Below are 23,280 nucleotides of genomic sequence, written 5' to 3' on the forward strand. Positions count from 1 at the left end.
TGCTGGTCTGGTTGCTGTCCCCGCCCCCCCCCCCCCCCCACCATGAGTAATAAATTGTACCTCTGACCCAAAGGTCTTGTGTCTTTATGTCAGTATATGTCACTTCTACAACCCCTTTTACTGTGTATGACAACATATTCACAGGTTCCAAGAATTCAGACTTGGCTACCTTTAGGGGGGACCATTATTCAGCCCATCACAGTCCACTGCCAGTCCTCAGACTCTTAATGCATCCCACATGAGAAATACCTTCACCCATTCTAAGGCCCCCTGAAGTCTCAGCCCATCACAGCATCAACTCAAGTCTAAAATCTCATATCTAATCATCTAAATTATGTATGAGTGCCAATCTGGGTATACTCTGTCCTGGGGCAAAATCCTCTACCTGTGGAACTGTGAAACTAGAAAGCAAGCCTGTGCTCCAGAAATACAGTGGTGGGACAGGCATAGGGTAACATCCATTCTCATTCAAGAGAGGAGAAAATGGAGAAAAAGAGTTAATCACTTTTGAAGTCCACCTAGGCAAACTCCATTAAGTTTCGAAGCCTGGAAATAAGTCTTACATGGCTTGTGCCTCTGTCCTCTGGACCCCTGACTCTGCTCTCTGGAGCTCTCCATCCTTGGAATCATCCTTCTTCATGAAGAGTAACATGTCTGCCACTAAGTAGTTTTTCTCAGCATGTTTTCTGCCTGTAGAATTTTGGGAATCTGATAGCCTTTTCATTTGTGCCCTCTGTCCCTTTTAGTCCAACTTGACAATGTTTCTGTTGGTATAGCATTCTCAAAAACCTCGTGGGTCACAGAGATTCACTTTATTGGAAAACAGGCTACTCCACAGATCTTTCCTGAATAATTTCATCTCTGTTTTTAGCTTCTGAGTCATATACCCCTTCAAAGGGCCCTTTGTACTTTCCAAGCACAAGCAAAAGTCTACTCACACTTAAAAATGGTTAAGATGATAACTTATGTATATTTTACTTCAATTTAAAACATTTTTAACGATTAAAAAAAAAAAAAAAGCTGTCCAACCACATCATTGGCTTACTCTCCAGAGCCTGCTTTCCTGACCCTGGATCTCTTAATTTCAGCATCATTTGCAGTCTGTGTAGGCTGAGAATTTCTCTAATCAAATTCTGCTTCCTTTTTGTAACAGTTCTCTCTGTGTCTCTCTTTCACATTTTACTGAAAGCAACAAGAAGAAACCAGGTCACACCTTCAATACTTTGCTTGGAATTCTCAACCAAATACTCAAATTTGTTGCTTACAAGTTCTATTTCCTGCATAATTATAGAAGACAAAATCTAAGCTTTCTACCATTATACAACAGAATCCCCTTTCTTCCAGTTTCCCAGATCATGTTCCTCATTTCCTTCTGAGACCTCACCAGCAGTCTTTAACACCCATACTTCTACTAACAGTCTGTTCAAGGCAATCTAGGATTTTCCATCATCTTCCTCAAAATTCTTCCAGCTTCTACCCGCTACCCACTTCCAAACCACTTTCATATTTTTAGTATTTGTGACTGTAAAGTTGCCATAGTTTGGGGCCAGAAAAACATCTTTCTTCTGATGATTGAACTCACCTCACACCTTCTCCAATCTTGCTTCTTTGGGGCAACCTCATGCAGACTCTGGCCAAGATTAGCCAAGAGTAACAGCTCTGTGCTATTGATGTCCCAAGCTCAGTCTTGGAACCGGAGACAAAGGGAGGCAGAAAGAGGCATACTTTCAGATACCAATACCTGTACTCATTTCCTATTGCTGCTGTAACAAATTACCACAATATTAATGGCTTAAAACAACACAAATTTATTATCTTTTGGAGGTCAGAAGTCCAACGATAGTCTCATTGGACTAAAGTCAAGGTGGCAGCAGGGCTTGTTCCTTCTGGAGACTCTGGGGAAGAATCTGTTTTGGTACTTTTTCAAGCTTCTAGAGTCTGCCCGCACTCCCTGTCTCACAGCCCCTTCCTGCATCTTCAAAGCCAGCAGCAAAGCACCTACAAATATCTCTTTGCTTCCATCATCACATTGCCTTCTCCGTATGATCACCTCTCTGAGTGATTGCCCTTCCCTTATGATTACATTGGACCCATCCAGACAATTCATTATAATCTCTCCATCTCAAGATCCTTAACTTAATCACATTTGCAAAGTTCCTTTTACTATGTAAGGAAATGTATTCACAGGTTCCGAAGGACTAGGACATGGACATCTTTGGGGGGCTATTACTCAGCTAACCACCACCGAAAATAAACACAAGGAACAAATAAGATGATAAGTATTTAAAACACTCATTGAGAGGACACTATGAAACACTGTTTCAAGACCATCAAAGTCATGGTCTCTCTTGCTTCATCCTCTAGCAACCAAAAATGCCAACCAACAAACAGGACACAATTTTCAATAAAGAAGTTCAGGAATTATTGAAAGCTCTTGATGTTCAAGAGCACAAGGTTCAAATGAATATTGTGTCCAAGGTCTTTAAGATATAAGATATGACCCTGGGAATTCCCTGGTGGTCCAGTGGTTACGACTCTGAGATTTCATTGCCGAAGGTGCGGGTTCAATCTCTTCTTGGGGAACAAAGAGCCTGCAAGCTGCGGGGCACAGACATAAAAAAAATACATGTATGACCCTAATTTTTTTTGTCACCCTGTTATCAGTCAAAATAAAATTATACCTTTTTCAGGAGAAGCCCGATGCTTTCCCATTATTCTGCCTTTGCCCAGGCAATTGGCTCCATCTGAAATCCCTTTTCCCCTAATTCTGTATATCAGCATCCTATTCCTTCTAGAACTTCATGTAAGGTGAATTACAAAGTCTGTGTTATTTTATGTCTAGCTTCTTTCATTTAGCATATACATTTTTTAAAATTATTTTTTGGGGGTACACCAGGTTCAATCATCTGTTTTTATACACATATCCCCGTATTCCCTCCCTTCCTTGACTCCCCCCCCTCGAGTCCCCCCCACCCTCCCCGCCCCAGTCCTCTAAGGCATCTTCCATCCTCGAGTTGGACTCCCTTTGTTATACAACTTCCCACTGACTTTTTTACAGTTGGTAGTATATATATGTCTGTGCTACTCTCTCGCTTCGTCTCAGTTTCCCCTTCACCCCCTGCCCCCTCCCATACCTCGAGTTCTCCAGTCCATTCTCTGTATCTGCATCCTTGTTCTTGTCACTGAGTCCATCAGTACCCTTTTTAGATTCCGTATATGTGAGTTAGCATACAATATTTGTCCTTCTCTTTCTGACTTACTTCACTCTGTATGACAGATTGTAGTTCTATCCACCTCATTACATATAGCTCCATCTCATCCCTTTTTATAGCTGAGTAATATTCCATTGTATATATATGCCACATCTTCTGTATCCATTCATTTGTTGATGGGCATTTAGGTTGCTTCCATGTCCTGGCTGTTGTAAATAGTGCTGCAATAAACATTATGGTACAAGTTTCTTTTGGGATTATGGTTTTCTTTGGGTATATGCCCAGTAGTGGGATTACTGGATCATATGGTAGTTCTATTTGTAGTTTTTTAAGGAACCTCCAAATTGTTTTCCATAGTGGCTGTACCAACTTACATTCCCACCAACAATGCAAGAGAGTTCCCTTTTCTTCACACCCTCTCCAACATTTGTGGTTTCCAGATTTTGTGATGATGGCCATTCTGACTGGTGTGAGGTGATACCTCATTGTGGCTTTGACTTGCATTTCTCTGATGATGAGTGATGTTGAGCATCTTTTCATGTGTTTGTTAGCCATCTGTATGTCTTCTTTGGAGAAATGTCTATTTAGGTCTTCTGCCCATTTGTGGATTGGGTTATTTGCTTTTTTGGTATGAAGCTGCATGAGCTGCTTGTATATTTTGGAGGTTAATCCTTTGTCCTTTGTTTCATAGGCAATTATTTTTTCCCATTCTGAGGGTTGCCTTTTAGTCTTGTTTATGGTTTCTTTTGCTGTGCAAAAGCTTTTAAGTTTCATGAGGTCCCATTTGTTTATTCTTGATTTTATTTCCATGATTCTAGGAGGTGGGTCAAAAAGGATCTTGCTTTGATGGATGTCATAGAGTGTTCTGCCTATGTTTTCCTCTAGGAGTTTGATAGTGTCTGGCCTTACATGTAGGTCTTTAATCCATTTGGAGTTTATTTTTGTGTATGGTGTTAGGAAGTGTTCTAATTTCATTCTTTTACATGTTGCTGTCCAATTTTCCCAGCACCACTTATTGAAGAGGCTGTCTTTTTTCCATTGTATACTCGTGCCTCCTTTGTCAAAGATAAGGTGCCCATATGTGTTTGGGCTTACTACATTTTTTTTTTTTTTTGGATTCATAAGTGTATCGTTTGTTCCTTTGTATTGCTTAGTAGTATTTTATTGTAGACTATATCACAATTTGTTTATTCTTCTCTTGTTGTGTATTTGCATCGTTTAGGGGTTACCGTGAATTAAGCTGCTATGAACATTTCATGTATAAATCTTTGGGTAGGCAGACTCTAGAAGCTTTGGGTATATTTTCATTTTCTCTTTGGTAAATACCTAGTAGTGGAATATCTTCTTTGGTGAAGTATCTGCTCAACTATTTTAAAAGCAGATACCATTTTAAAATTTGGGTTGTTTTTCTTATTTTTGAGTTAAATTCTATTTTCTGGATATAAGCATTAAAGCAGTAATCAACATTTACATTATTATGACTTGTGACTATTATTTATGGTTAAGCTTAGAGTATTCTATGACTATGTTTTTTTTTTTTCTTGTAAACTTGATGAACTTAGAGGTAATAATTGTCTCCCTCCCCCCACCCCCAGCTTATTTGATTGGTATTCTACATATATATTTATGATTATGGTTAAACTCTCTGCAAGGCATATAAATCTCTCAACGCATTCCAAAGCATCAGTCAATACTTCAGGTGGTGTGTATGTGATTTCTTTCCATCATTCTCTTTTTCTCTCTTTTTTTCTTGGAAACAGCCTTCCTAGAGCTGTAAGCACATGAATGGAAACTACTCTCCCTCAAGATCATTTCTGAAATTTCTTTTATTTTTTTTGCCAGTTAGTAAATTCTTAACTTTTTTTTTAAGAACTTTTATTGAGACACAGTTAACATACAATAAACTGCATATATTTAGAATGTACAATTTGCTATTTTTTTCTTATTAGTAATGTATATATGGCAACCTCAATCTCCCAATTCATTCCCACCCCCCCAACCCTCCCTGCTTTCCCCACTTGGTGTCCATATGTTTTTCATACTCTTGAGGTTTATCCTAAAAACTTCCAGAGAGAAGGTCACATAAACAGGATTAGGAAAACGGCTCTAGGTTTTTCAAGAGTAACATAGAAATCAGAAAACAATGGAGCACTGCTTTCAAAATTTTGAAGGAAGACGAGCTACAACTTAAAATTCTCTTTAACCAAACTCCCAATCAAGCGTGGGGGTAGAATAATGACATTTTACATTATTATGCGAAAAAAATTATAATGCTAAATAAAAAAAAAATTAACCCCTATGGCATCTTCTCAAGAAGCTATTGGAAGATGTGCTCTATAAAAGAAGAAAGAAGGCATGGGATCTGGAAACAGGGCATCAATCCAGGAGAGAAGAGAGCAGGCTTCTTCCTGGGCCACTGCAAGGCAACTATACAGCAAGTTGAGAGCAGTAAGCTCAGATTGGAACAGTAAACTGGATACAAAAGGGTGTTTCCAAGAAACAAAAAGAAAAGAGAGAGAGAGAGAAAGAAATCACACAGACCACCTGAAATATTGACTGATGCTTTTAAAGGCGTTGAGAGGTTCACATGCCTTATAGAGAATTTGACCATAATTGGAAGTGTACATATGGGGGTGAATCAAAAGTTATCTGCACTCTGGCTGCAGAATTTATTTTCATTAACTTTTAGAAAAGACAAATACATCATTTTTTGACATAACCTCCTTGCTTTTCAATACACTTTGTCCATCTCTCAACAAGCTTTCGTATTCCCTCACTAAAAAATGTTTGGGGCTGAGCTAAAAAATGTCAGGTGGGTGGAGCTGAAGCCTAAACTTCGGATTAAACGCAGAGGACTGCTATCCAAGGGCGTTGTGATCTTGCATGACAGTGCATGTCCGCAAACTTCTGCCCACACTGACAACACTCTGCAAAAACTTCATTCTGAGATGTTAAAGCATCCTCCCTGTAGTCCTGATCTTGCTCCATCGGACTTTCACCTGTTTGGTCCCCTGAAAGCAGCCCCACGAGGACGAACAGTCACTTCTGATGAAGAAGTGAAGACAGTGGTGCATTTGTGGTTCACAGCTCAGCCTAAAACATTTTTTAATGAGGGAATACGAAAGCTTGTTGACAGATGGACAAAGTGTATTGAAAAGCAAGGAGATTATGTCAAAAAATGATGTAATTGCCTCTTCTAAAAGTGAATTAAAATCAATTCTGCAGCCAGAGTGTGGATAATTTTCGACTCACCCTGATATAATAGGGCAAACACGCAAATAAGCCAGTGGTTAGGGATGGTGGGAGGGAGACTATTATTACCTCTAGGATAAGTACAAAGTTCACAAGAAAGGAAAAAGAATCATAGAATACTATAACTCAGCCATGAATAATATTCACAAGTCGTAATAACTTAAATGCTGATTACTGAGTTAAAGCTTTTGATAAAAAGACTTGAACAATGAAGGGTGCAGAAGGATGCCTTCTGAGGATGTGTGGGGTTAAAGATAAAATTTCCTTTGCTATAGGGGGAACTCAAAGAATTCTATGCGAAATGGAAACATCAAGAAACAGAATATAGGCATATTATTTGGAAATGTGGAAGTAAATATCAGGGAGGAAAAAGACCTGTCGAAATAATTTAAACTGCTTATTTCTGGAAAGTGGATTGGAGTTAGGGAGGGGCTGAACAGGACCATGAGGGTTTCGGGTATAAACTTTAAAAATAGAAAAAAAGAGACTAAAATAAATTGTTCTAGAACCCTCCCACCCTACCTCTAGTGGGCCTCCCACGTTTATCACATCTCTGCCAGGCACATAGCTATCATTACCTTGAGAATGGAGAACTTGGCCCTCCCCGCGGAGTACTGTTAACCTCAGGTCTCTACACTGATTGTCTCTGGAATTTTGCATCTATCTGGAAGGGAGACTGTGACCTCCGATAAGCTACTTAACTTCCCCGTATTTACTCACCCGTAAATGGGAGTGATAAACCTAGCCTGCAGGGATACTGTGAAAAGGAAAAGAAAAGTATACTCGTAGAGTGCTTGGCACATACTAACAGCTCAATAAACATCAGCGTCTGTGATTATTATTTCCTGAAAACAAACAGCATCCACTCATCATTGCCCGCGAGAAAGGGGGCGTCTGTGAAACCTGTCATAGCTCGAAGCCAGAAACGTCTTCCTTCGGGGGACTGAACTCGCCTCACCCTTTCTCCAGCCTCTCCTCTCCCCGCGGACTCCGGCCAGTGATTAGGCGAGGGCGATAGTCCTGCCGCCGGTGATGTCCCAGCTCGCTCCCGGAGCTGAAGATGAAAGGGGAACAGAAAGCGAGCGCGGGTGTCGTCAGGGCGAGAGGCGTGCGGGCGGAAGCTCGGGAGCCCCCTTCGCGCGAGCGGAGGAGGCGAGTCCGGGAGGCGCTCCCCCAAGGGCCTGCGATGGAAGCCCGGGGGCGCGCGCGGTGCGGGCGGCGGCGGCGGCCGGCGCTACTGCTGCTGTTGGTGCTGCTGGTGCCGCGGGCCCCGGGCGCTGCGGACGCGCGCTGGAGCGGGCCGGGCAGCACCCCGCACCTGCAAAGCATCTTCCTCGGCCGCTGCGCGGAGTACATCGCGGTGCTGAGCCCCGGGCTGCAGTGAGCGCGGCGGCTGGCCAGGGAGCCGGAGGGGGAGGGGAGGGGGAGAGGGAATTGGGGTGGGGTCTGAACGTGAGGGGTGTGCCTGTGCAAAGATGAAGAGGGTGCAGGGGGTGGATGAGGGTTAGATAGCTGCGAGTTTGGGTGACAGCCAGCATAGGGTTAACCAGAACCCGTCAGACCCAGGAATATGGTCTCCTGCTGGAATTCCCCGGAGTCTGGATACTTTGGGAATTCAAATCTGAGATCTAACTTAGAGGACTTTTAAAGTTTAAGTCTCTCTTGCCGGCACTGTGCTTCTTACTAATTTTTGTTCCTTCCTTGGGAGCACTTTTTTCTGTTTTCATAAAGTCCCTCTCTTATGCCTGTTGTTTTTATTGTGACAGATTTTGGGCAAATGAAAACAGAGCGAGAATAATACAGGGAACACCCGTGCTACTCACCACCCAGCATGAGAAATAACAAGTTACATATGGGGTGGGAAAGGGTTTTGGAAAGCTAGACTGGATTTAAGGAGTTGCAGAGGGCACTGGAGGTCATACTTTCTGCCTTAGCAGGAGGTGGAGCAGTCTTTTTTTCACAATTGGTGCTCACTCCTGATTTCACAAGGTTTGGCAGGTTCACCTGGTCTCACCTGGCCCCCAACCCCATGATGCATCTGTGTCTACCTGAAGGGGCACCTGGAGCTGGGAGCCCATTGTGGTTTATTGGAACTGTCACCTTCTAGCTCTGTGCATTTTCTGCTGTCTCTGTGAGCCTGTTCTAAATGCTAAGAAATGTGTGTTGCACCTCTGAAAGACACTTCCACTGTCAGATGTTTAAATCCATCACCAAAATTATTTTTCTTCCTCTTCTGAATTGGGGTTAATGCATGAGTCCTGACAATTTCCTGTCTTTTTTGTATGCCCAGTTACGCAGAGTTGATATTTAACAAAATTGCTAGTAAAAAACTTGGAGAGAGAAATGGAAGTGTATCACATTGGAATGTGGTCTTTTTTTTCCCTTTGTTTCTTCTTTTTTAAACTTGTACTTTTCTGCAGGGACAAGAACTGCACAGCCATCTGGGAAGCCTTTAAAGTGGTGCTGGATAAGGATCCCTGTTCGGTGCTTCCCTCAGATTACGACCTTTTTATTAGCCTCTCCAGGCACTCCATTCCCAGAGACAAGGTAACTCTACCTTCGCCTCGGGTAAAACGTTCTGTCTCTATAGAGATAGGGTCCAGGCCAAGCACCAACACACAGTGTGCTGCTGAGCACTCTGGTGGGAAAGTGGCTCTGTCCTCAATGGTGCCCCTGGGTCTCCTGCCTGTCATGGGCAGAAGGAACTTTCCTAAGTAAGTGCAGGGACTTCCCTGGTGGTGCAGTGGTTAAGAATCCTCCTGCCAATGCAGGGGACACATGTTCAATCCACATGCCATGGAGTAACTAAGCCCGTGCGCCACAACTACTGAGTCTGCGCTCTAGAGTCTGAGAGCCACAGCTACTGAGGCCATGTGCTGCAGCTACTGAAGCCCACTCGCCTAGAGCCTGTGCTCTGCAACAAGAGAATCCACCACAGTAAGAAGCCCGCACACTGCAACAAAGAGTAGCCTCTGCTCTTCGCAACTAGAGAAAACCTGTGCACAGCAATGAAGACCCAACATAGCCAATAAATAAATTAATTAATTACTTTTTTAAAAAAAAGAAGTCAGTGCAGGAACCACAAGAACATCAGGGCGTCACCACACCTTTCCCACAAGGCCTGAACCTCGAGTACTTCAGAAAACCCTCCATTTCAGTATCTTCCCAGGAGACCAATCCCTCCTCTTAAAAGGCATTAAGATTTTATCCATTCAGGACCAGTTTCTTTAAGAAACTGGTTAACATGTAAACATGTGGTTTATATGTCTGTATTCTGTTTGCCCTAATACAGTGAAAGTAAATGAGAACATCTATGTAAATTGCTTGTTTAGAACAGTACCTTAAGTGTAAAGAAAGTTAGATACCATTTTTGTTTCTCTGACATATACTTGTTTTTTTTCCTTAATGAAAGACATATTTATTTTTGACATAAATTCTTTTTAAAAAATTAATTAATTAATTGGCTGCATCGGGCTTTCTCTAGTTGTGCTGAGCGGGGGCAACTCTTCATTGTGGTGCTTGGGTTCCTCATTGCATGGATTCTCTTGTTGCTGAGCATGGGCTCTAGGCACGCAGGCTTCAGTAGTTGTGGCTCACGGGCTTAGTTGCTCCGCGGCATGTGGGATCTTCCCAGCCCAGGGATGGAACCCGAGTTCCTGCATTGGCAGGCAGATTCTTAACCACTGTGCCACCTAGGAAGTCCCTATTTTTGACATAAATTCTTAACTTGATTTTTTCATTTTTTCATTGTGAAGTCATGTAACATTGATGTTTACAAATGAAAACATCTTAACATTGATTTTTTTCATTTGTAGAGGCAGGTAAATGGAGCTGGGAGGTTCAAACACATAATAAGCTGAAAATACGATTTTTGAGTATGTGTTGCTTTGAACCTTGCAATCTCTTGCTCAGTAAAAAGGGGAGCTGTTATTTTTGTTCTCCTTTCTCGTAGACTTTGGTTGATAAACTCAGTAAATACTGGGCTAATTCCATGTACCAGGTGTTGTTTTCAGGGTTTCAGATGCAACAGGGAGCAAAACAGCCTCTGCGCTCCGATAGCATCCATTCTAGACAGAGATCGCTGGTTGGAGTACTGAGGATCTGATGGCACGATGAAGGGGATATTGTTATTTGTATTATTATTAGGTGAAAACATCATAACTTCATAGTGGAAAGTATGAAGTATAATATAAAAGTATTGTATTTGGGGGGCACTTTACCCTTTAGGAATCCTTTTGTGATTGCATATCATCCTAAAAACAGCTGTGGGAGAAGAGAAATGGGTTCATACGCCCCATTTCCCAGATGTGGAAACTGAGGCACAGGGAGATTACATGCCTTGTTTAGATCACACATTTAGTGTGTGACAGACCCAGAATTTGAAGCCAGGTCCCTTGATTAAAAAAAAGTATCTATCTATAAATGATATTTTAACTACTAGAAAAAAAATTATGTATGTATCTATATTTTTTCATTGCTGGGAAAATATTTCATTAACTTTCGCATGATACCCTTGGAATCAAGAGAAGAGAGCTGGCAGCACCCTCTGAGGGGATAAATAAAGACAAAGACAGAGAAAGTTCAGCTGTCGTGAGGCAAGTCCCAGTTGAATAAGAAATGGTTGGCTTGACTTGTGTTGATGTTACTATGCCTGAAGAAATCTGTTTTGATTTTATTTGATATTTTCATTTTATGGTGGTTTTTCCTTAGTCCCTGTTCTGGGAGAACAACCACCACCTTGTCACCAGCTATGCGGAGAACGGCCGCCGTTTCATGCCACTGTGCTATGTTCTGTATGGCATGGTTGGAGATTTCTTGAGCTGGTGTCGACAGAAAGATGCCTCTGGTAAGACCTGCATGAGTCACGAGAAAAGCCAGAGTTCCTAGTCATTTATGTATTTATGTATTATAACTGTATTTATTTATTTATTTATTGGCTGCTTTGGGTCTTCATTGCTGCTCGCAGGCTTTCTCTCATTTCGGAGAGTGGGGGCTACTCTTCGTTGCAGTGAGTGGGCTTCTCATTGCGGTGGCTTCTCTTGTCGCGGAGCACAAGGGCTCTAGACACCCGGGCTTCAGTAGTTGTGGCGCACAGGCTTAGTTGCTCTGCGGCATGTGGGATCTTCCCAGCCCAGGGATCAGACCCATGTCCCCTGCATTGGGATTCTTAACCACTGCGCCACCAGGGAAGTCCAAGGGTTCCTATTTATTATGCATATGCCATTTGTGCTAAATGCTTTCATATTCATTCTCTCATTGGATACCCCCAGATCTTCTCAGGTAAAGTGCTCATAGTGATAATTAATAATAACAACACTAATATAGACTAATATAGAGAGAGAATCTACCTTTTGCTAGGTACTGTTCTAAGCACTTTATAGATATTAACTCATTTAATCCCAGCAACAGCCCCATGGGATAGGTCCTAACCCGATTCCTATTTTGACAAATGAGGAAAGTGAGGCAAAGTCAGACAGTCTGACTCCAGAGCCCTGCACGACTCTGTCTCACTGTCCTCATTTTCCAGAGGGGGAAACTGAGGCTTTGGGAGGTTAAATGACTTGAAGAACTAGGGTAGGATTCTCCCCTCTTCTCACTGATTCTAAAGCCACTCCAGGCTGCGAGCAGATATTCTGAGATTCAAATTGTCGCCTGAAAAAAAAATGCACAACATGAACGTTGTGAGTAAGTTTTATTTAGGACAAAATGAGGACGATCGCCTGGGAGGCAGCACTTCAGATAGCTCTGAGAAACTGCTCCAAAGAGGTAGAGGGGAAGGTAACGTCACATATGGTTTTAAGGAAGAGGGGGTGTGCAATCAGGCACACACTTTGGCAGAGGCTGGCTGCTCGTCACCAGGAGCAGATCTTACTGTTCATGATGTCCGTGCTTCCCTAGATGTGAGGAGATGCAAGAATTGGGCTCGTGAAATTGTCTCCTGAAAATATCTAACTATCTAAAGACCTGTTCTGCCAGTTCTGCCCAGAGCACAGAGGGCCTCCCTCCTGATCTCCACCCGGAACTCCTTCCAGGGGTGTGGAAGGTCAGCAGCTGCAGCGGCTCATGATTTAATCCTTGTAGAGGCAGGTGGCAAGTGCCCGTTTGGGAAAATCACAGTGAATGTTGAAGTCCCAGGGGCTGGGCTGATGGTAATGAAGACGCTCCTTATTCATCAACTCTCACAATAGGAGCTGGTGATCCAGCGGTCTCTGCCCTCAGGGAACTTGGAGCCTTGTGAGTCCAGAGAGGTGTGCTCCGAGGCAGGAAGGACCGGGAGCTAAGGAAGCAGAGGGAGACCCCAGCACAGACCAGAACCTCAGGAAGCTTCCTGGTGGCTCTTGGCACTTGAAGAGTCTTGAATACTGAGCAGGACCAAGGCCAGGAATGAAATCGGGTGGGGAGAGGTGGTCCCTCTGTGAATATTGGAGATTCTTCCTCCCTGGATGTTGGAGTCACTTAGATCCTGCAGGCCATGCACTGCAGCCAAAAAAAAAAGTTAACCTAGACTCCGTTCTGTTTCTTTCTCCCCCATTCATCCATCCATAAAGTTTGTAGAATGCCTGCTCCGTGCCAGTCCTCGCTCTTCTAGGCACTGGCAACACAGCAGAGAATAAACCAGGAAAATAATACCTCATCCTCACATTATAGGGGTGAGGGCGGGGGTAGGGTTGGAGATAAGACCATAACCAGGCAAGTAAAAACATATATATGTAGTTTGCCGTAAGATTATAAAGGTTACAGAGAAAAACGAAACAGGGAAAAGAGGGTAGGGCGTGCTGGCTGGTGAGAAAGGGAGAGGAAAGCATTGCAGTTTTACATAACAGTGAGGGGAGGCCTCATTGAGAAGTGATATTTGAGCAAAGACCTAAAGGAGATGCTGAAGAGTGTTTCCTGACAGAGGGAACAGCAAGTGCAAAGGCCCTGAGGTGGGAGTGTGTCTGGCATATTTAAGGAACAGCAAGGCAGGCAGTAAGTGAAGAGGCAAGTAGTACATTATGAGGCTAGAAGAATAAAGGAGGGCACAGGACACTGCGAGGATGCTGGCTTTCACTTTGAGTAAGACGGGAAGTGTGGCACTTGAACATGGCCATTCTTCCAATGGACTGTGACCAGGAAGCCTCAGTTTGATGGTCCTGCAGAGGGTGAGGGAGAATGGAGGAGGGATGTGATGGAAAGATCGTGAAAGGAGGAAGGCTGTGGTATAATACAAATTAATGTTTTGTCTTGGCCCCCTGGTTCCTGGCACACAGCTCCTGAAACCCTTGGACTCTGAGGAGTGATAAGAGTCTTTTGTATGGTAATGGGATGACTGGTGGTCTGGGAGCCCCTAGATAGCTTCAGATGGGGGCTGATCACCAAAAAGACAGAGGCATCATTAGAGAGCTGCGACGTTCAGCCCCATCCTCTGTCCTCTGGGAAGGGGAAGGGGGCTGGAGATCGAGTTAATCACCAATGATTTAATCAATTGTGTCTACCAAATGAAATCTCCATAAAAACCCTCTGTGGTGGGGTTCGGGGAGCCTCGAGTTGGTGAGCACATTGAGATGCTAGTGCACCAAGAGAGCACAGGAAGCTCCATGCATTTCCCATCAAGAAGTTCACATTTTGCCCTGCTTGGTTCTCCCTGGAACAAATTGTCAATTAGCACTTTATCCTTTTTTTATAGAGTAAGTGGGGAAGAAGTTCCATTATATACCTGCTGAATTTTGTCCTTAAATTTTTTTTAATGTAATACATTTTTTTAAATAGATTTTTTAAAAAAATAAGGCAGTCTCAATTAAAAAAAATTTATTTACTTTTGGCTGTGTTTGGTCTTTGTTGCTGCACGCAGGGTTTCTCTAGTTGCTGCGAGCCGTAGCTACTCTTCATTGCCATGCACGGGCTTCTCATTGCGGTGGCTTCTCTTGTTGCGGAGCACGGGCTCTAGGTGTGCAGGTTTCAGTAGTTATGGCATGCAGGTTCAGTGGCTGTGGCTTGCAGGCTCTAGAGCGCAGGCTCAGTAGTTGTGGTGCATGGGCTTAGTTGCTCTGAGGCATGTGGAATCTTCCTGGACCAAGGCTCAAACCCATGTCCCCTGCATTGACAGGCAGATTCTTAACCACTGTACTCTAGGGAAGTCCCTAAATGTAATACATTTTAATGTTTTCTATTAAATGTTACAAAATTTCTGTTTTCTGGTTAAGGACTGTTACTTTCTTGATCTATTTTCTTTCCTTTACTTCTGAGACCTGGGATAATTGGAGAAGGCATTTCTCCCAACAAAGCAAAAAAAAATTATATATGTAATAATATAGATTTTTAATATATAATTTTAATATGCATATAATTTATAATATAATATTATTATGTATAAATTTTGGGTATATATATATACCGCTTGCTAGAGCTCCAGTAGAGAATTAACCCAGCTGTTTAGTTCTCTGCCTTCCTCACGCTTGTGCCAAACACAGTGACAGATGTCTTTGCATCAGGGGTTGGGTGCTTCCTCACCAGGCTCCTTGTGGACTGGGTGGGCAGAACTATGACTGTTAAGCCCGTACACATTATGTAGACTAGGTTCAATATATTTTGCTGAGCCAGCAAATATTTTCAATTAATCCTTCCCTGATATAATCTTTGAAATAAAATATGTGTCCATTTTCCCTGCAGAACTCGACTACGAATCCTGCCCTACGTCAGAAGATTGTGAAAACAATCCTGTGGATTCTTACTGGAAAAGTGCATCCATCCAGGTACTTCTGGGATGTACGGCTGGGTGGCTGAACTGGGTGTGGGATCTGCGAACAGGGGACAGGAGGGCTCAGAGGCTGGGCCATCGGGTCATTACTTCTCTGAGTCTCATTTTCTACCTTTGCAACCTTCTGATTCACCCTCTCTGCTCCATAAAGGGGTGAGGATTTCAGAAGCTAAAATGCTTAATGCAATGCCTGGCACAGAGAAAATATTCTGAATGTTATCTCCAGATGAGGATATTAAACAGTCATTATTATTGCTATCGTGTCGTGGTTGTTGTTAGTATTTCAAATCAATGTGATTTTGATTGTGCTGTGAAGTGGGGTAACCCCTGCTTCATAAGAGAGCCTGGGTCCCCTCAGATCTGGATGTGGTCGACATTTCTGACGAGGTTGATATTAATGCGAGAGGAGGTGATTGGGTGACCAGGGATAAACTGGAGACACAGAAATGGTCCCCTAAACGTGGGTCTATTTCTCAGAGAATATTGTCACCAGAGGTGATGATAGCTATCAGTAGCTATACCATGCCAGTGACTACAGATTACATTTTAGATCAAAGATTCCAAATAAAGTTCTCAGCTCAGTGTCTGACACAAAGCTGTCAAGTATTAACTGTGAGCTGTGTTGACGAGGAGGCTGGTGGATGTCAGGTCCTCCTATCCACGGCCACCAAGCTCCTTTCAGGGCTATCTGTTTCTCTTTTGGCCCCACTTCCTGCTCTGGATCACCAGGTGTCCCCTGGGTTCACTGTTAATCAAGGTGAGAGAGACCTTGGTCAACTCCTCCACTATATCTGCAGTGTGGAACTAAGCAGAGAGCCTGCTCCAGACAGAGGCACTCTCTCTCTCTCTCTTTCTAATTGGCTGCATTGTGTCTTCATTGCTGCATGTGGGCTTTCTCTAGTTGCAGCAAGTGCGGGCTACGCTTCTTTGCGATGCATGGGCTTCTTATTGTGGTGGCTTCTCTTGTTGTGGAGCATGGGCTCTAGGCACACGGGCTTCAGTGGTTGTGGCACATGGGCTTAGTTGCTCTGTGGCATGTGGGATCTTCCCCAGCCAGGGATTGAACCCATGTCCCCTGCATTGGCAGGCGGATTCTTAACCACTGCGCCACCAGGGAAGCCCTGACAGAGGCATTCTTATTCCTGTGCTCTCCTGCCAGTTCTAGGGGGAGCCCTGAGTGCACGCTCACTCCCCATAGGTTCTGCCTGGAGTGAAGCAGGCAGTTGGCAGTGAGCTGCCCGAGCCCCACATTGAGGAGTGGGAGGCATCACCACCTTGTATATTAAAAAAAAAATATTCTACCCAACGGATCTGCCCAACTTCAAAGTGTGCTCCAAGCCACCCTCTTACACTTCCTCCAGCTCTAGAATGGGAATCTAATAATCTAATAATCATGCCCACATTTTATGAGCCCTCAGAACATACTGGGCAGTCTGAACATGAGGAGAGATAGTATAGTGTAGTGAAGAGGAGAGGGTCTGAACCGCAGCAGAGAAGTATCCAATAAATGTGAAGTATTATTTTAAGTGATCTGATCTTTACAGTCCTATGGGGTAGAGACTTTTATTACCTTTGTTTTAAAGACAGGAAAAATGAGGCACCGAGAGGCCAAGAAATTTAATCAGACTTATTATGCAGCTACTAAGTGCAGCAGCCAGAGACCAAATTTTCAACCAAGACTTCACAGAGCCTCACTGTATCTGCGTGCCTTTTTAAATGAAAACACATCTTTATCATCAATGTAATAGCTGCTCATGACAGAGAAAGACAAATTATAGAATGTATAAATAAGAAAACTAATCATCCGTATTCATGCTACCTAAGGGCAAACAGTGGTTGTCAGACCTTGGTATTTGTAGATTTAACTGAGACTGTTTGCATATTCGGAAGCAATCTGAGACGGGCGTGGCGCAGCAGGGAGCACATTGCTGCTTTGTTGTGGCTGCTATTGGGTGTGGCTCTGCTGGAGAACAAGCCCAGCCACGGGTATCTCAGAGCTGCGCGATACCCCTGTCTCTGCCTCTGCCTTCACACTGGAATAAACATTTCATCAGGGAAATTATATGCTCCAGTAGTGTTCTCAACTGGAGATTTGGCGACTTCTCTGGACCTGTCTCTTCCTTGGGAATTTCAAGGGTTGACTAATATTCCCAGGCTTCTACCCATTTATTTTTATTTACTTTAAAAAAATATTTAGTTGTTTTATTTATTTAGTTGCACTGGGTCTTCGTTGCAGCAGGTGGGCTCCTTAGTTGTGGCAGGTGGGCTCCTTAGTTGTGGCTCAAGGGTTCTTCAGTTGCAGCATGTGAACTCTTAGTTGTGGCATGTATGTGGGATCTAGTTCCTTGACCAAGGATTGAACCCTGGACCCCGGCATTGGGAGCGTGGAGTCTTAACAATTGCATCACCAGGGAAGTCCCTGCCCATTTATTTTTTATTTTATTTTATTTTTTAATAAATTTATTTATTTATTTATTTATGGCTGTGTTGTATCTTCATTACTCCCCTTGGGCTTTCTCTAGTTGCAGCGAGAGGGGGTGCACAGGCTTCTCATTGTGGTGGCTTCTCTTGCTGCAGAGCACGGGCTCTAGGCTCACGGGCTTCAGTAGTTGTGGCGCACAGGCTTAGTTGCTCCACCAGGGAAATTCCAGAGAGTTACTGGATTTTGAAAATAGTTTCCTTAAGTAACATTTTTGAGGCCCAGCTGTGGGCCTTGGTCAAACTTCTTAACTCCTCTAAACATTGGGGTTTCCTCACTTTGTACCTCAGAGGCATTTAGACCAAGCAATTTTCCACAGCATCCCAACCTCAAGACTCTTGTTAATGTTGCCAAGTAGGAAAGCCCCGGTGTTTGCACAACTTCCCCTTTCAGCCTTCATCTTCCCAGTTCCAAAGGCTGGGACATTCTGCCCATTTATTTTTAATACAGTGGAGCCCATGCTCTCTCCACCCAGTCTCGCGTTTTGCTTTGAATGTAAACACTTCCTATGTTATTGTGAATCTTTTGTAGACTTTTATTAATGGCTGGGTAATATTTCAGATGTGTAAGTGCCATGATTGACTTATCCTTCCCTGTTGTTGACTGTTTTAGATTGGTTACAAACCGTGCTGCAATATACATCTTTTTTGCACTTCTCTGTATACCAGGTGATCCTTCGTGCTGTTTACCAAGTATTTCTGCTCATCTTCTGAGCATGTGGTTTACACTTACTCTGTCTCTTGAAGTTACTTATGTGTGACTTAACACTGGCCAACAGGATGTGAGTAGGAGTGACCGTGTGATTTCTGGGTGGAAGCCTTAAAGAACTGGTCTGTGATTTGCTGCTTTCTTCTCCCTTCCCTGATCACCAGAAACTCTGCAATTGTGGAGATTTCATCAGCTTGGGTCCTAGAGCAAGGACATGTGGAGCAAAACCCAAACTCCAAATCCAAAAACTTGTGATAGACACGTAGTGTGTGCAAGAAATAAATCTTTCTTGTTTAAAGCCACTGGGATTTTGAGGTTGTTTGTAATGGCAACATAAGTTAGTGTACACCAGCTGATACAATGCTGGAATCTGATACTATTTTGCATTATTTTATAATGGTAGATTCCCAGGCATGGAATTCCTGAGGCTAAGAGTTTTTGACATTTCAAAGCAATTTGCTTTCCAAGGTACACTAGTTTGCATCCCTTCTGGCTCTGTTAAATACCACGTTTATCACATCCTTGCCAGTATTGAGAATTGTCAATTTGAAAAATAATCACAGGAACTAACATAGTGCCGTAGGTCAATTATACTTCAAAACCAAATAAACAAACATACAAACAAATTCATAGAAAAAGAGATCATATTTGTAGTTGCCGGAGGCAGGGGGTAGGGGGAGAGGAAATTGGATGAAGGCAGTCAAAAGATACAAACTTCCTGTTATAAGTAAGCACTAGGGTTGTAATGTACACCCTGATCCGTATAACTGACACTGCTGTATGTTAGATATGAAAGTTGTTACGCGAGTAGATCCTGAGTTCTCATCACAAAATTTTTTTTCTATTTCTTTCATTTTGCATCTGTATGAGATGATGGGTGTTCACTAAACTTATTGTGAGGATCATTTCATGATGTATGTAAGTCCAATTATTATGCTGTGTATCTTAAACATATACTGTGCTGTATGTCAATTATTTCTCAATAAAACCAGAAGAAAGATCAAAAAAATAATAATAAAAAACAATTGAGGGCTTCCCTGGTGGCGCAGTGGTTAAGAATCCGCCTGCCAATGCAGGGGACATGGGTTCGAGCCCTGCTCTGGGAAGATCTCACGTGCCGCCGAGCAACTAAGCCTGTGTGCCACAACTATTGAGCCCATGTGCTGCAACTACTGAAGCCCACGTGCCTAGAGCCTGTGCTCTGCAACAAGAGAAGCCACGGCAATGAGGAGCCTGCGCACCACAATGAAGAGTAGCCCCCGCTCGCTGCAACTAGACAAAGCCAGTGTGCAGCAACGAAGTCCCAACACAGCCAATAAATAAATAAATTTATAAAAAAAAAAAACAAAAAAAGCGAAACCAAAAACAATTGACCATTTCATAGCTGAAAAACGCCATCTTCACTTACTCACAATGCTTACTTCTTTTTGCAGTATGCAAAGGATAGTTCTGGGGTGATCTATGTCATGCTGAATGGTTCAGAGCCAGCAGGAGCATATCCGGCAACAGGGTAAGAATGCAGCACCAACACATACTACAAAGATGCCAAGATGTGTTTTTAGCTCTTTTTAATGGAGGCTTGAGAGAATCAGCTTCATCCCCAGTCTAATGCTTGCTTCTGTAAGTTCATGTAGAGAAAAATGAATGACCTGCAGATCAGAGCCATGTCCATACATTTACACCACTAGCAGCTGAAGAATGCATGAATGAAATAAGTACCCTAAAAATTAAAGCTAAAAAGTAACCCCCAAATCTTTAAAACAAAAGTAATGTGTAAATCAGCCAACATTGATAGGGCAACGGTACCATATTGCTTTAGGACTTTAAGACATGTCTTCCCTGTTTCTCAGTTTTTTTGCAGATTTTGAACTTCCCTACTTACAGAAGGATAAAATCACACGAATTGAGATCTGGGTTATGCATGAAATCGGGCAACCCAATGTGTAAGTTATGGTGATACCGGTGATTGGTCTTTGTACAAACATGCTTTTCTTGGATGTGAATCGGCAGTCTTCTCTGTTTCTAATGTGATGGGCAGAGAAAGGCAAAGACTTGACTTTCTGGAAATGCCATGAGTCAGTCCTGAGTCCTGAGAGAAAACTTCCTTTATCCAGATACTCCTCTCAGCCTTTCTGACTGACCCGGGCAGCAATGGATAGGAGAGGGCTGTAAGCATTTGTGTTAGGTCAAAGCCAGTTTTCCTCCTTGGTCATTTAAAGCCCCAAAATCTCACTGAGAGTTCACAGAATGGACTCAAGGACTCTCTAATGAAGATGTTCTTTGCAGAAGACAACCAGTTTCGCAGCTGGTTCTCAGATAACTGGCTAAGGAAACTTTTAAGATCCATGTTTTTCTGGGAAACCACTAACTCAAGTGGTTATATCAGTTCAGATATCGATGCAAGCTTGAACTCATCCTTCTCATCAATGAAGGGCACTACTGGCAAAACTAAATACAAAAAACTTAAAACCAGTTGGCTCAGAGACAAGACAATCTGGCCAAGCCTGGTTAAAGCTGTGCAGCCGTGATGGTATTCCAGAAGCAGCTGGGGCTCCATCCTTCAGAGCATTGAAGCTACACGGGGGAAAGTATTAAGTGGATGTGTTGTTGAAAGAATGTTCTGGGAGAGTCTTAGCAAATTCCCCATCTCAGGCCCCCAGGACCCCTAAGACTCACTATAAAATGAGTGATACTTTTTTCCCTGTCTCTTGGGCAGTAGATTAAATTTGCAAATGATTTATTACATAGTCATACCAGAATCTGCTTTTCTCTTCCCAGAAGACAAATTATTGTTGCATGAAAAACAATGTGTATTGTTTTTCCTGTTTCTGTGAGAAGTTGCTTTTTGTCTGGATATTGTGCTTGCTTGTTTTAATGTCTCTATCAGAGAAAGATTGTCCTTTGAGTCTATTTTTAATGAAATAAGGAAATCGCAGTTCACTGTCATCTCAGCCCATCATTTCTGTGGCAGGAGAGATGATAAAGGGGTCAGAACACCTGGTTGTCCGCATCTGTGCCACAGGATGGAGGTGCACGTAATGAGCTAAAAGTGGGGGTCCCAAAGTGCTCAGATTTTAGGGGAAAAAAGTCATAGAGAGTGAAAAAACACACGCCTGAAAGCTAATTGTGTTTAGCACTGCTTTGGTTGCCTTTATTAAAAAAAAAAAAAAAAAGTAAAATATCCCATTGACTGAGCTCTGTATCTGGGTGTCCTGAAACCTCCATATCATTGCTTACCAAATAATTCTAAGTAGTGAGCTTGGCCCAGAGAAGGACATAGTCCCAGATTTTGGCAAGGTTCTAAAACATGATGTCACTCAACACCTTACCCTCTTCATTCCCCTAATGCCTAGTATTCCACTCCTGTGAACTTCCTCCAATGGTTCATTTCCTCCCTGTACACTCCCTCTCTGTTAATTTTACAGTGGGGAGGCTGTTCACCTTCCCACTCCTGGGAAGCTGAGGCCGGATCCTGTCTGCAGTGTGAATACCATGCTTGTTCATTACAGCTGGCAGTGTTGTACCCACCTCTGTTTGCCTTTTCAGTCCCCCTGCTGCATTATGACCATCGGGAGGGCAAGAATCCTTGCTGATGAGAATGCGGGGAGATGGGCATCTTAATCTCTGTTTGGGTGGTCCACATGGGGTTCAGTGGCAGTGCCTATCGAGAGTCTTAAAATGCATTCAAAACCTCGGTGCCAGACAACCTGCTTTCAGGAATGTATGATAAGGAAACAAATAATTAAGCATGTGTATGAAAATGAAGCTTCAACAAGGTTTTTTGTAGAGTCAATGACGTTGACATATAGGAATGAACCTTGGTCTTTAACAGGAGGGGACTGCTTCTATAAACTACTTTCTGATTATGTAAGGTGGACCAGGCAGGAATTAAAAATAATGGCAGAGAGATATATCTGCATATACACAGACATGGGCAAACGCATATTACAAAATGCGTTGGGCATCAGAATCGCTTTGTTATATTTTAAAAGCTCGTGGGAATAAATACATGCAAATAGTCTAGAATGATGTACACCAAGGTGTTAGCAGCAGTTATCTCTAGTGATGTGAGATTTGGGATTTTTTCCCCTTTTGTTTATTTGCGTTTTCTAATATTTTCTGATTTGTATGCTTTCGTCTCCATTTAAAGCTTAACTCAATACACTGTGGGTTGGACCAAGCCAGCAGGCAGCTTCGGTCACGCCCGGCGCACAAGCACAGCGCCGTGCTGGGTGGGGCTATGATGCTCCCAGTGGCGCCCCGCGCATGCGCTGGCACGAGCCCTCCCGGTGCGTCTGACTCGCGGACTCCGTGCAGGTTTCGCGGCTCGGAGCATCCCCTCGCGGGGAGCTGCGGCTGGACTGCTGGCCGCGCTTCTGCGTGCAGAGAACTGGCCACGTGTTTCTCCAGAGAGGGGAGACTCTCGGGAGCACAGGGCCAAGATAATTTTTAACTAACACGGAAACAGCTTCCTCCACCGTCTTCTCCTTTTATTTGGATAGTATTTATGTTTCTGTGTTTCAGGGAGTCCTGTGGAGAAGGCAGTGTGAAAGTCCTGGAAGAGAGACTGGAGAAAATGGGTTTCCAGTACAGCTGTGTCAATGACTACCAGTAGGTGGCATGTCAGTGTGTATATTCCAAGGAGGAGCGGGGGCGCTGCTCAAAAGGTTTTTCAGAGATCAGCTCCAAAGGCCACGAACTGTGCCATTGGGGTTGTCACTGAGTGTGGGGACTGGGAGTGCCTTCTGGCCAGGGTTCCACTTGGCCCCCATCCACTTCTGTCCAGAGTCCTTTTTAATGACACCTAAAGGACAGACAGCAGCGCTTCATCATTTGTGTATGTCTAGTTTCCTCCTCACTTGCTTAGCGCGCGTGAGTCACCTGAGGACAGA

General features: G+C 43.4%; 1 protein-coding gene across 1 annotated transcript in view; it reads left to right on the forward strand.

The window, feature by feature from the left end:
• Positions 1-7,650: 7,650 nt before the first annotated feature.
• BST1 (bone marrow stromal cell antigen 1) overlaps positions 7,651-23,280 on the forward strand; it is a 28,994-nt gene continuing 13,364 nt past the window's right edge. The window contains exons 1-7 of the mRNA XM_057705857.1: positions 7,651-7,844; positions 8,885-9,011; positions 11,175-11,310; positions 15,114-15,196; positions 19,822-19,898; positions 20,239-20,331; positions 22,913-22,999. Of these exons, the coding sequence (XP_057561840.1) occupies positions 7,651-7,844; positions 8,885-9,011; positions 11,175-11,310; positions 15,114-15,196; positions 19,822-19,898; positions 20,239-20,331; positions 22,913-22,999 (797 nt within the window). The remainder of the gene's footprint in view (positions 7,845-8,884; positions 9,012-11,174; positions 11,311-15,113; positions 15,197-19,821; positions 19,899-20,238; positions 20,332-22,912; positions 23,000-23,280) is intronic.

Source organism: Hippopotamus amphibius, chromosome 13 (assembly GCF_030028045.1).
Source record: "Hippopotamus amphibius kiboko isolate mHipAmp2 chromosome 13, mHipAmp2.hap2, whole genome shotgun sequence".
Taxonomy (NCBI): Eukaryota; Metazoa; Chordata; class Mammalia; order Artiodactyla; family Hippopotamidae; genus Hippopotamus; species Hippopotamus amphibius.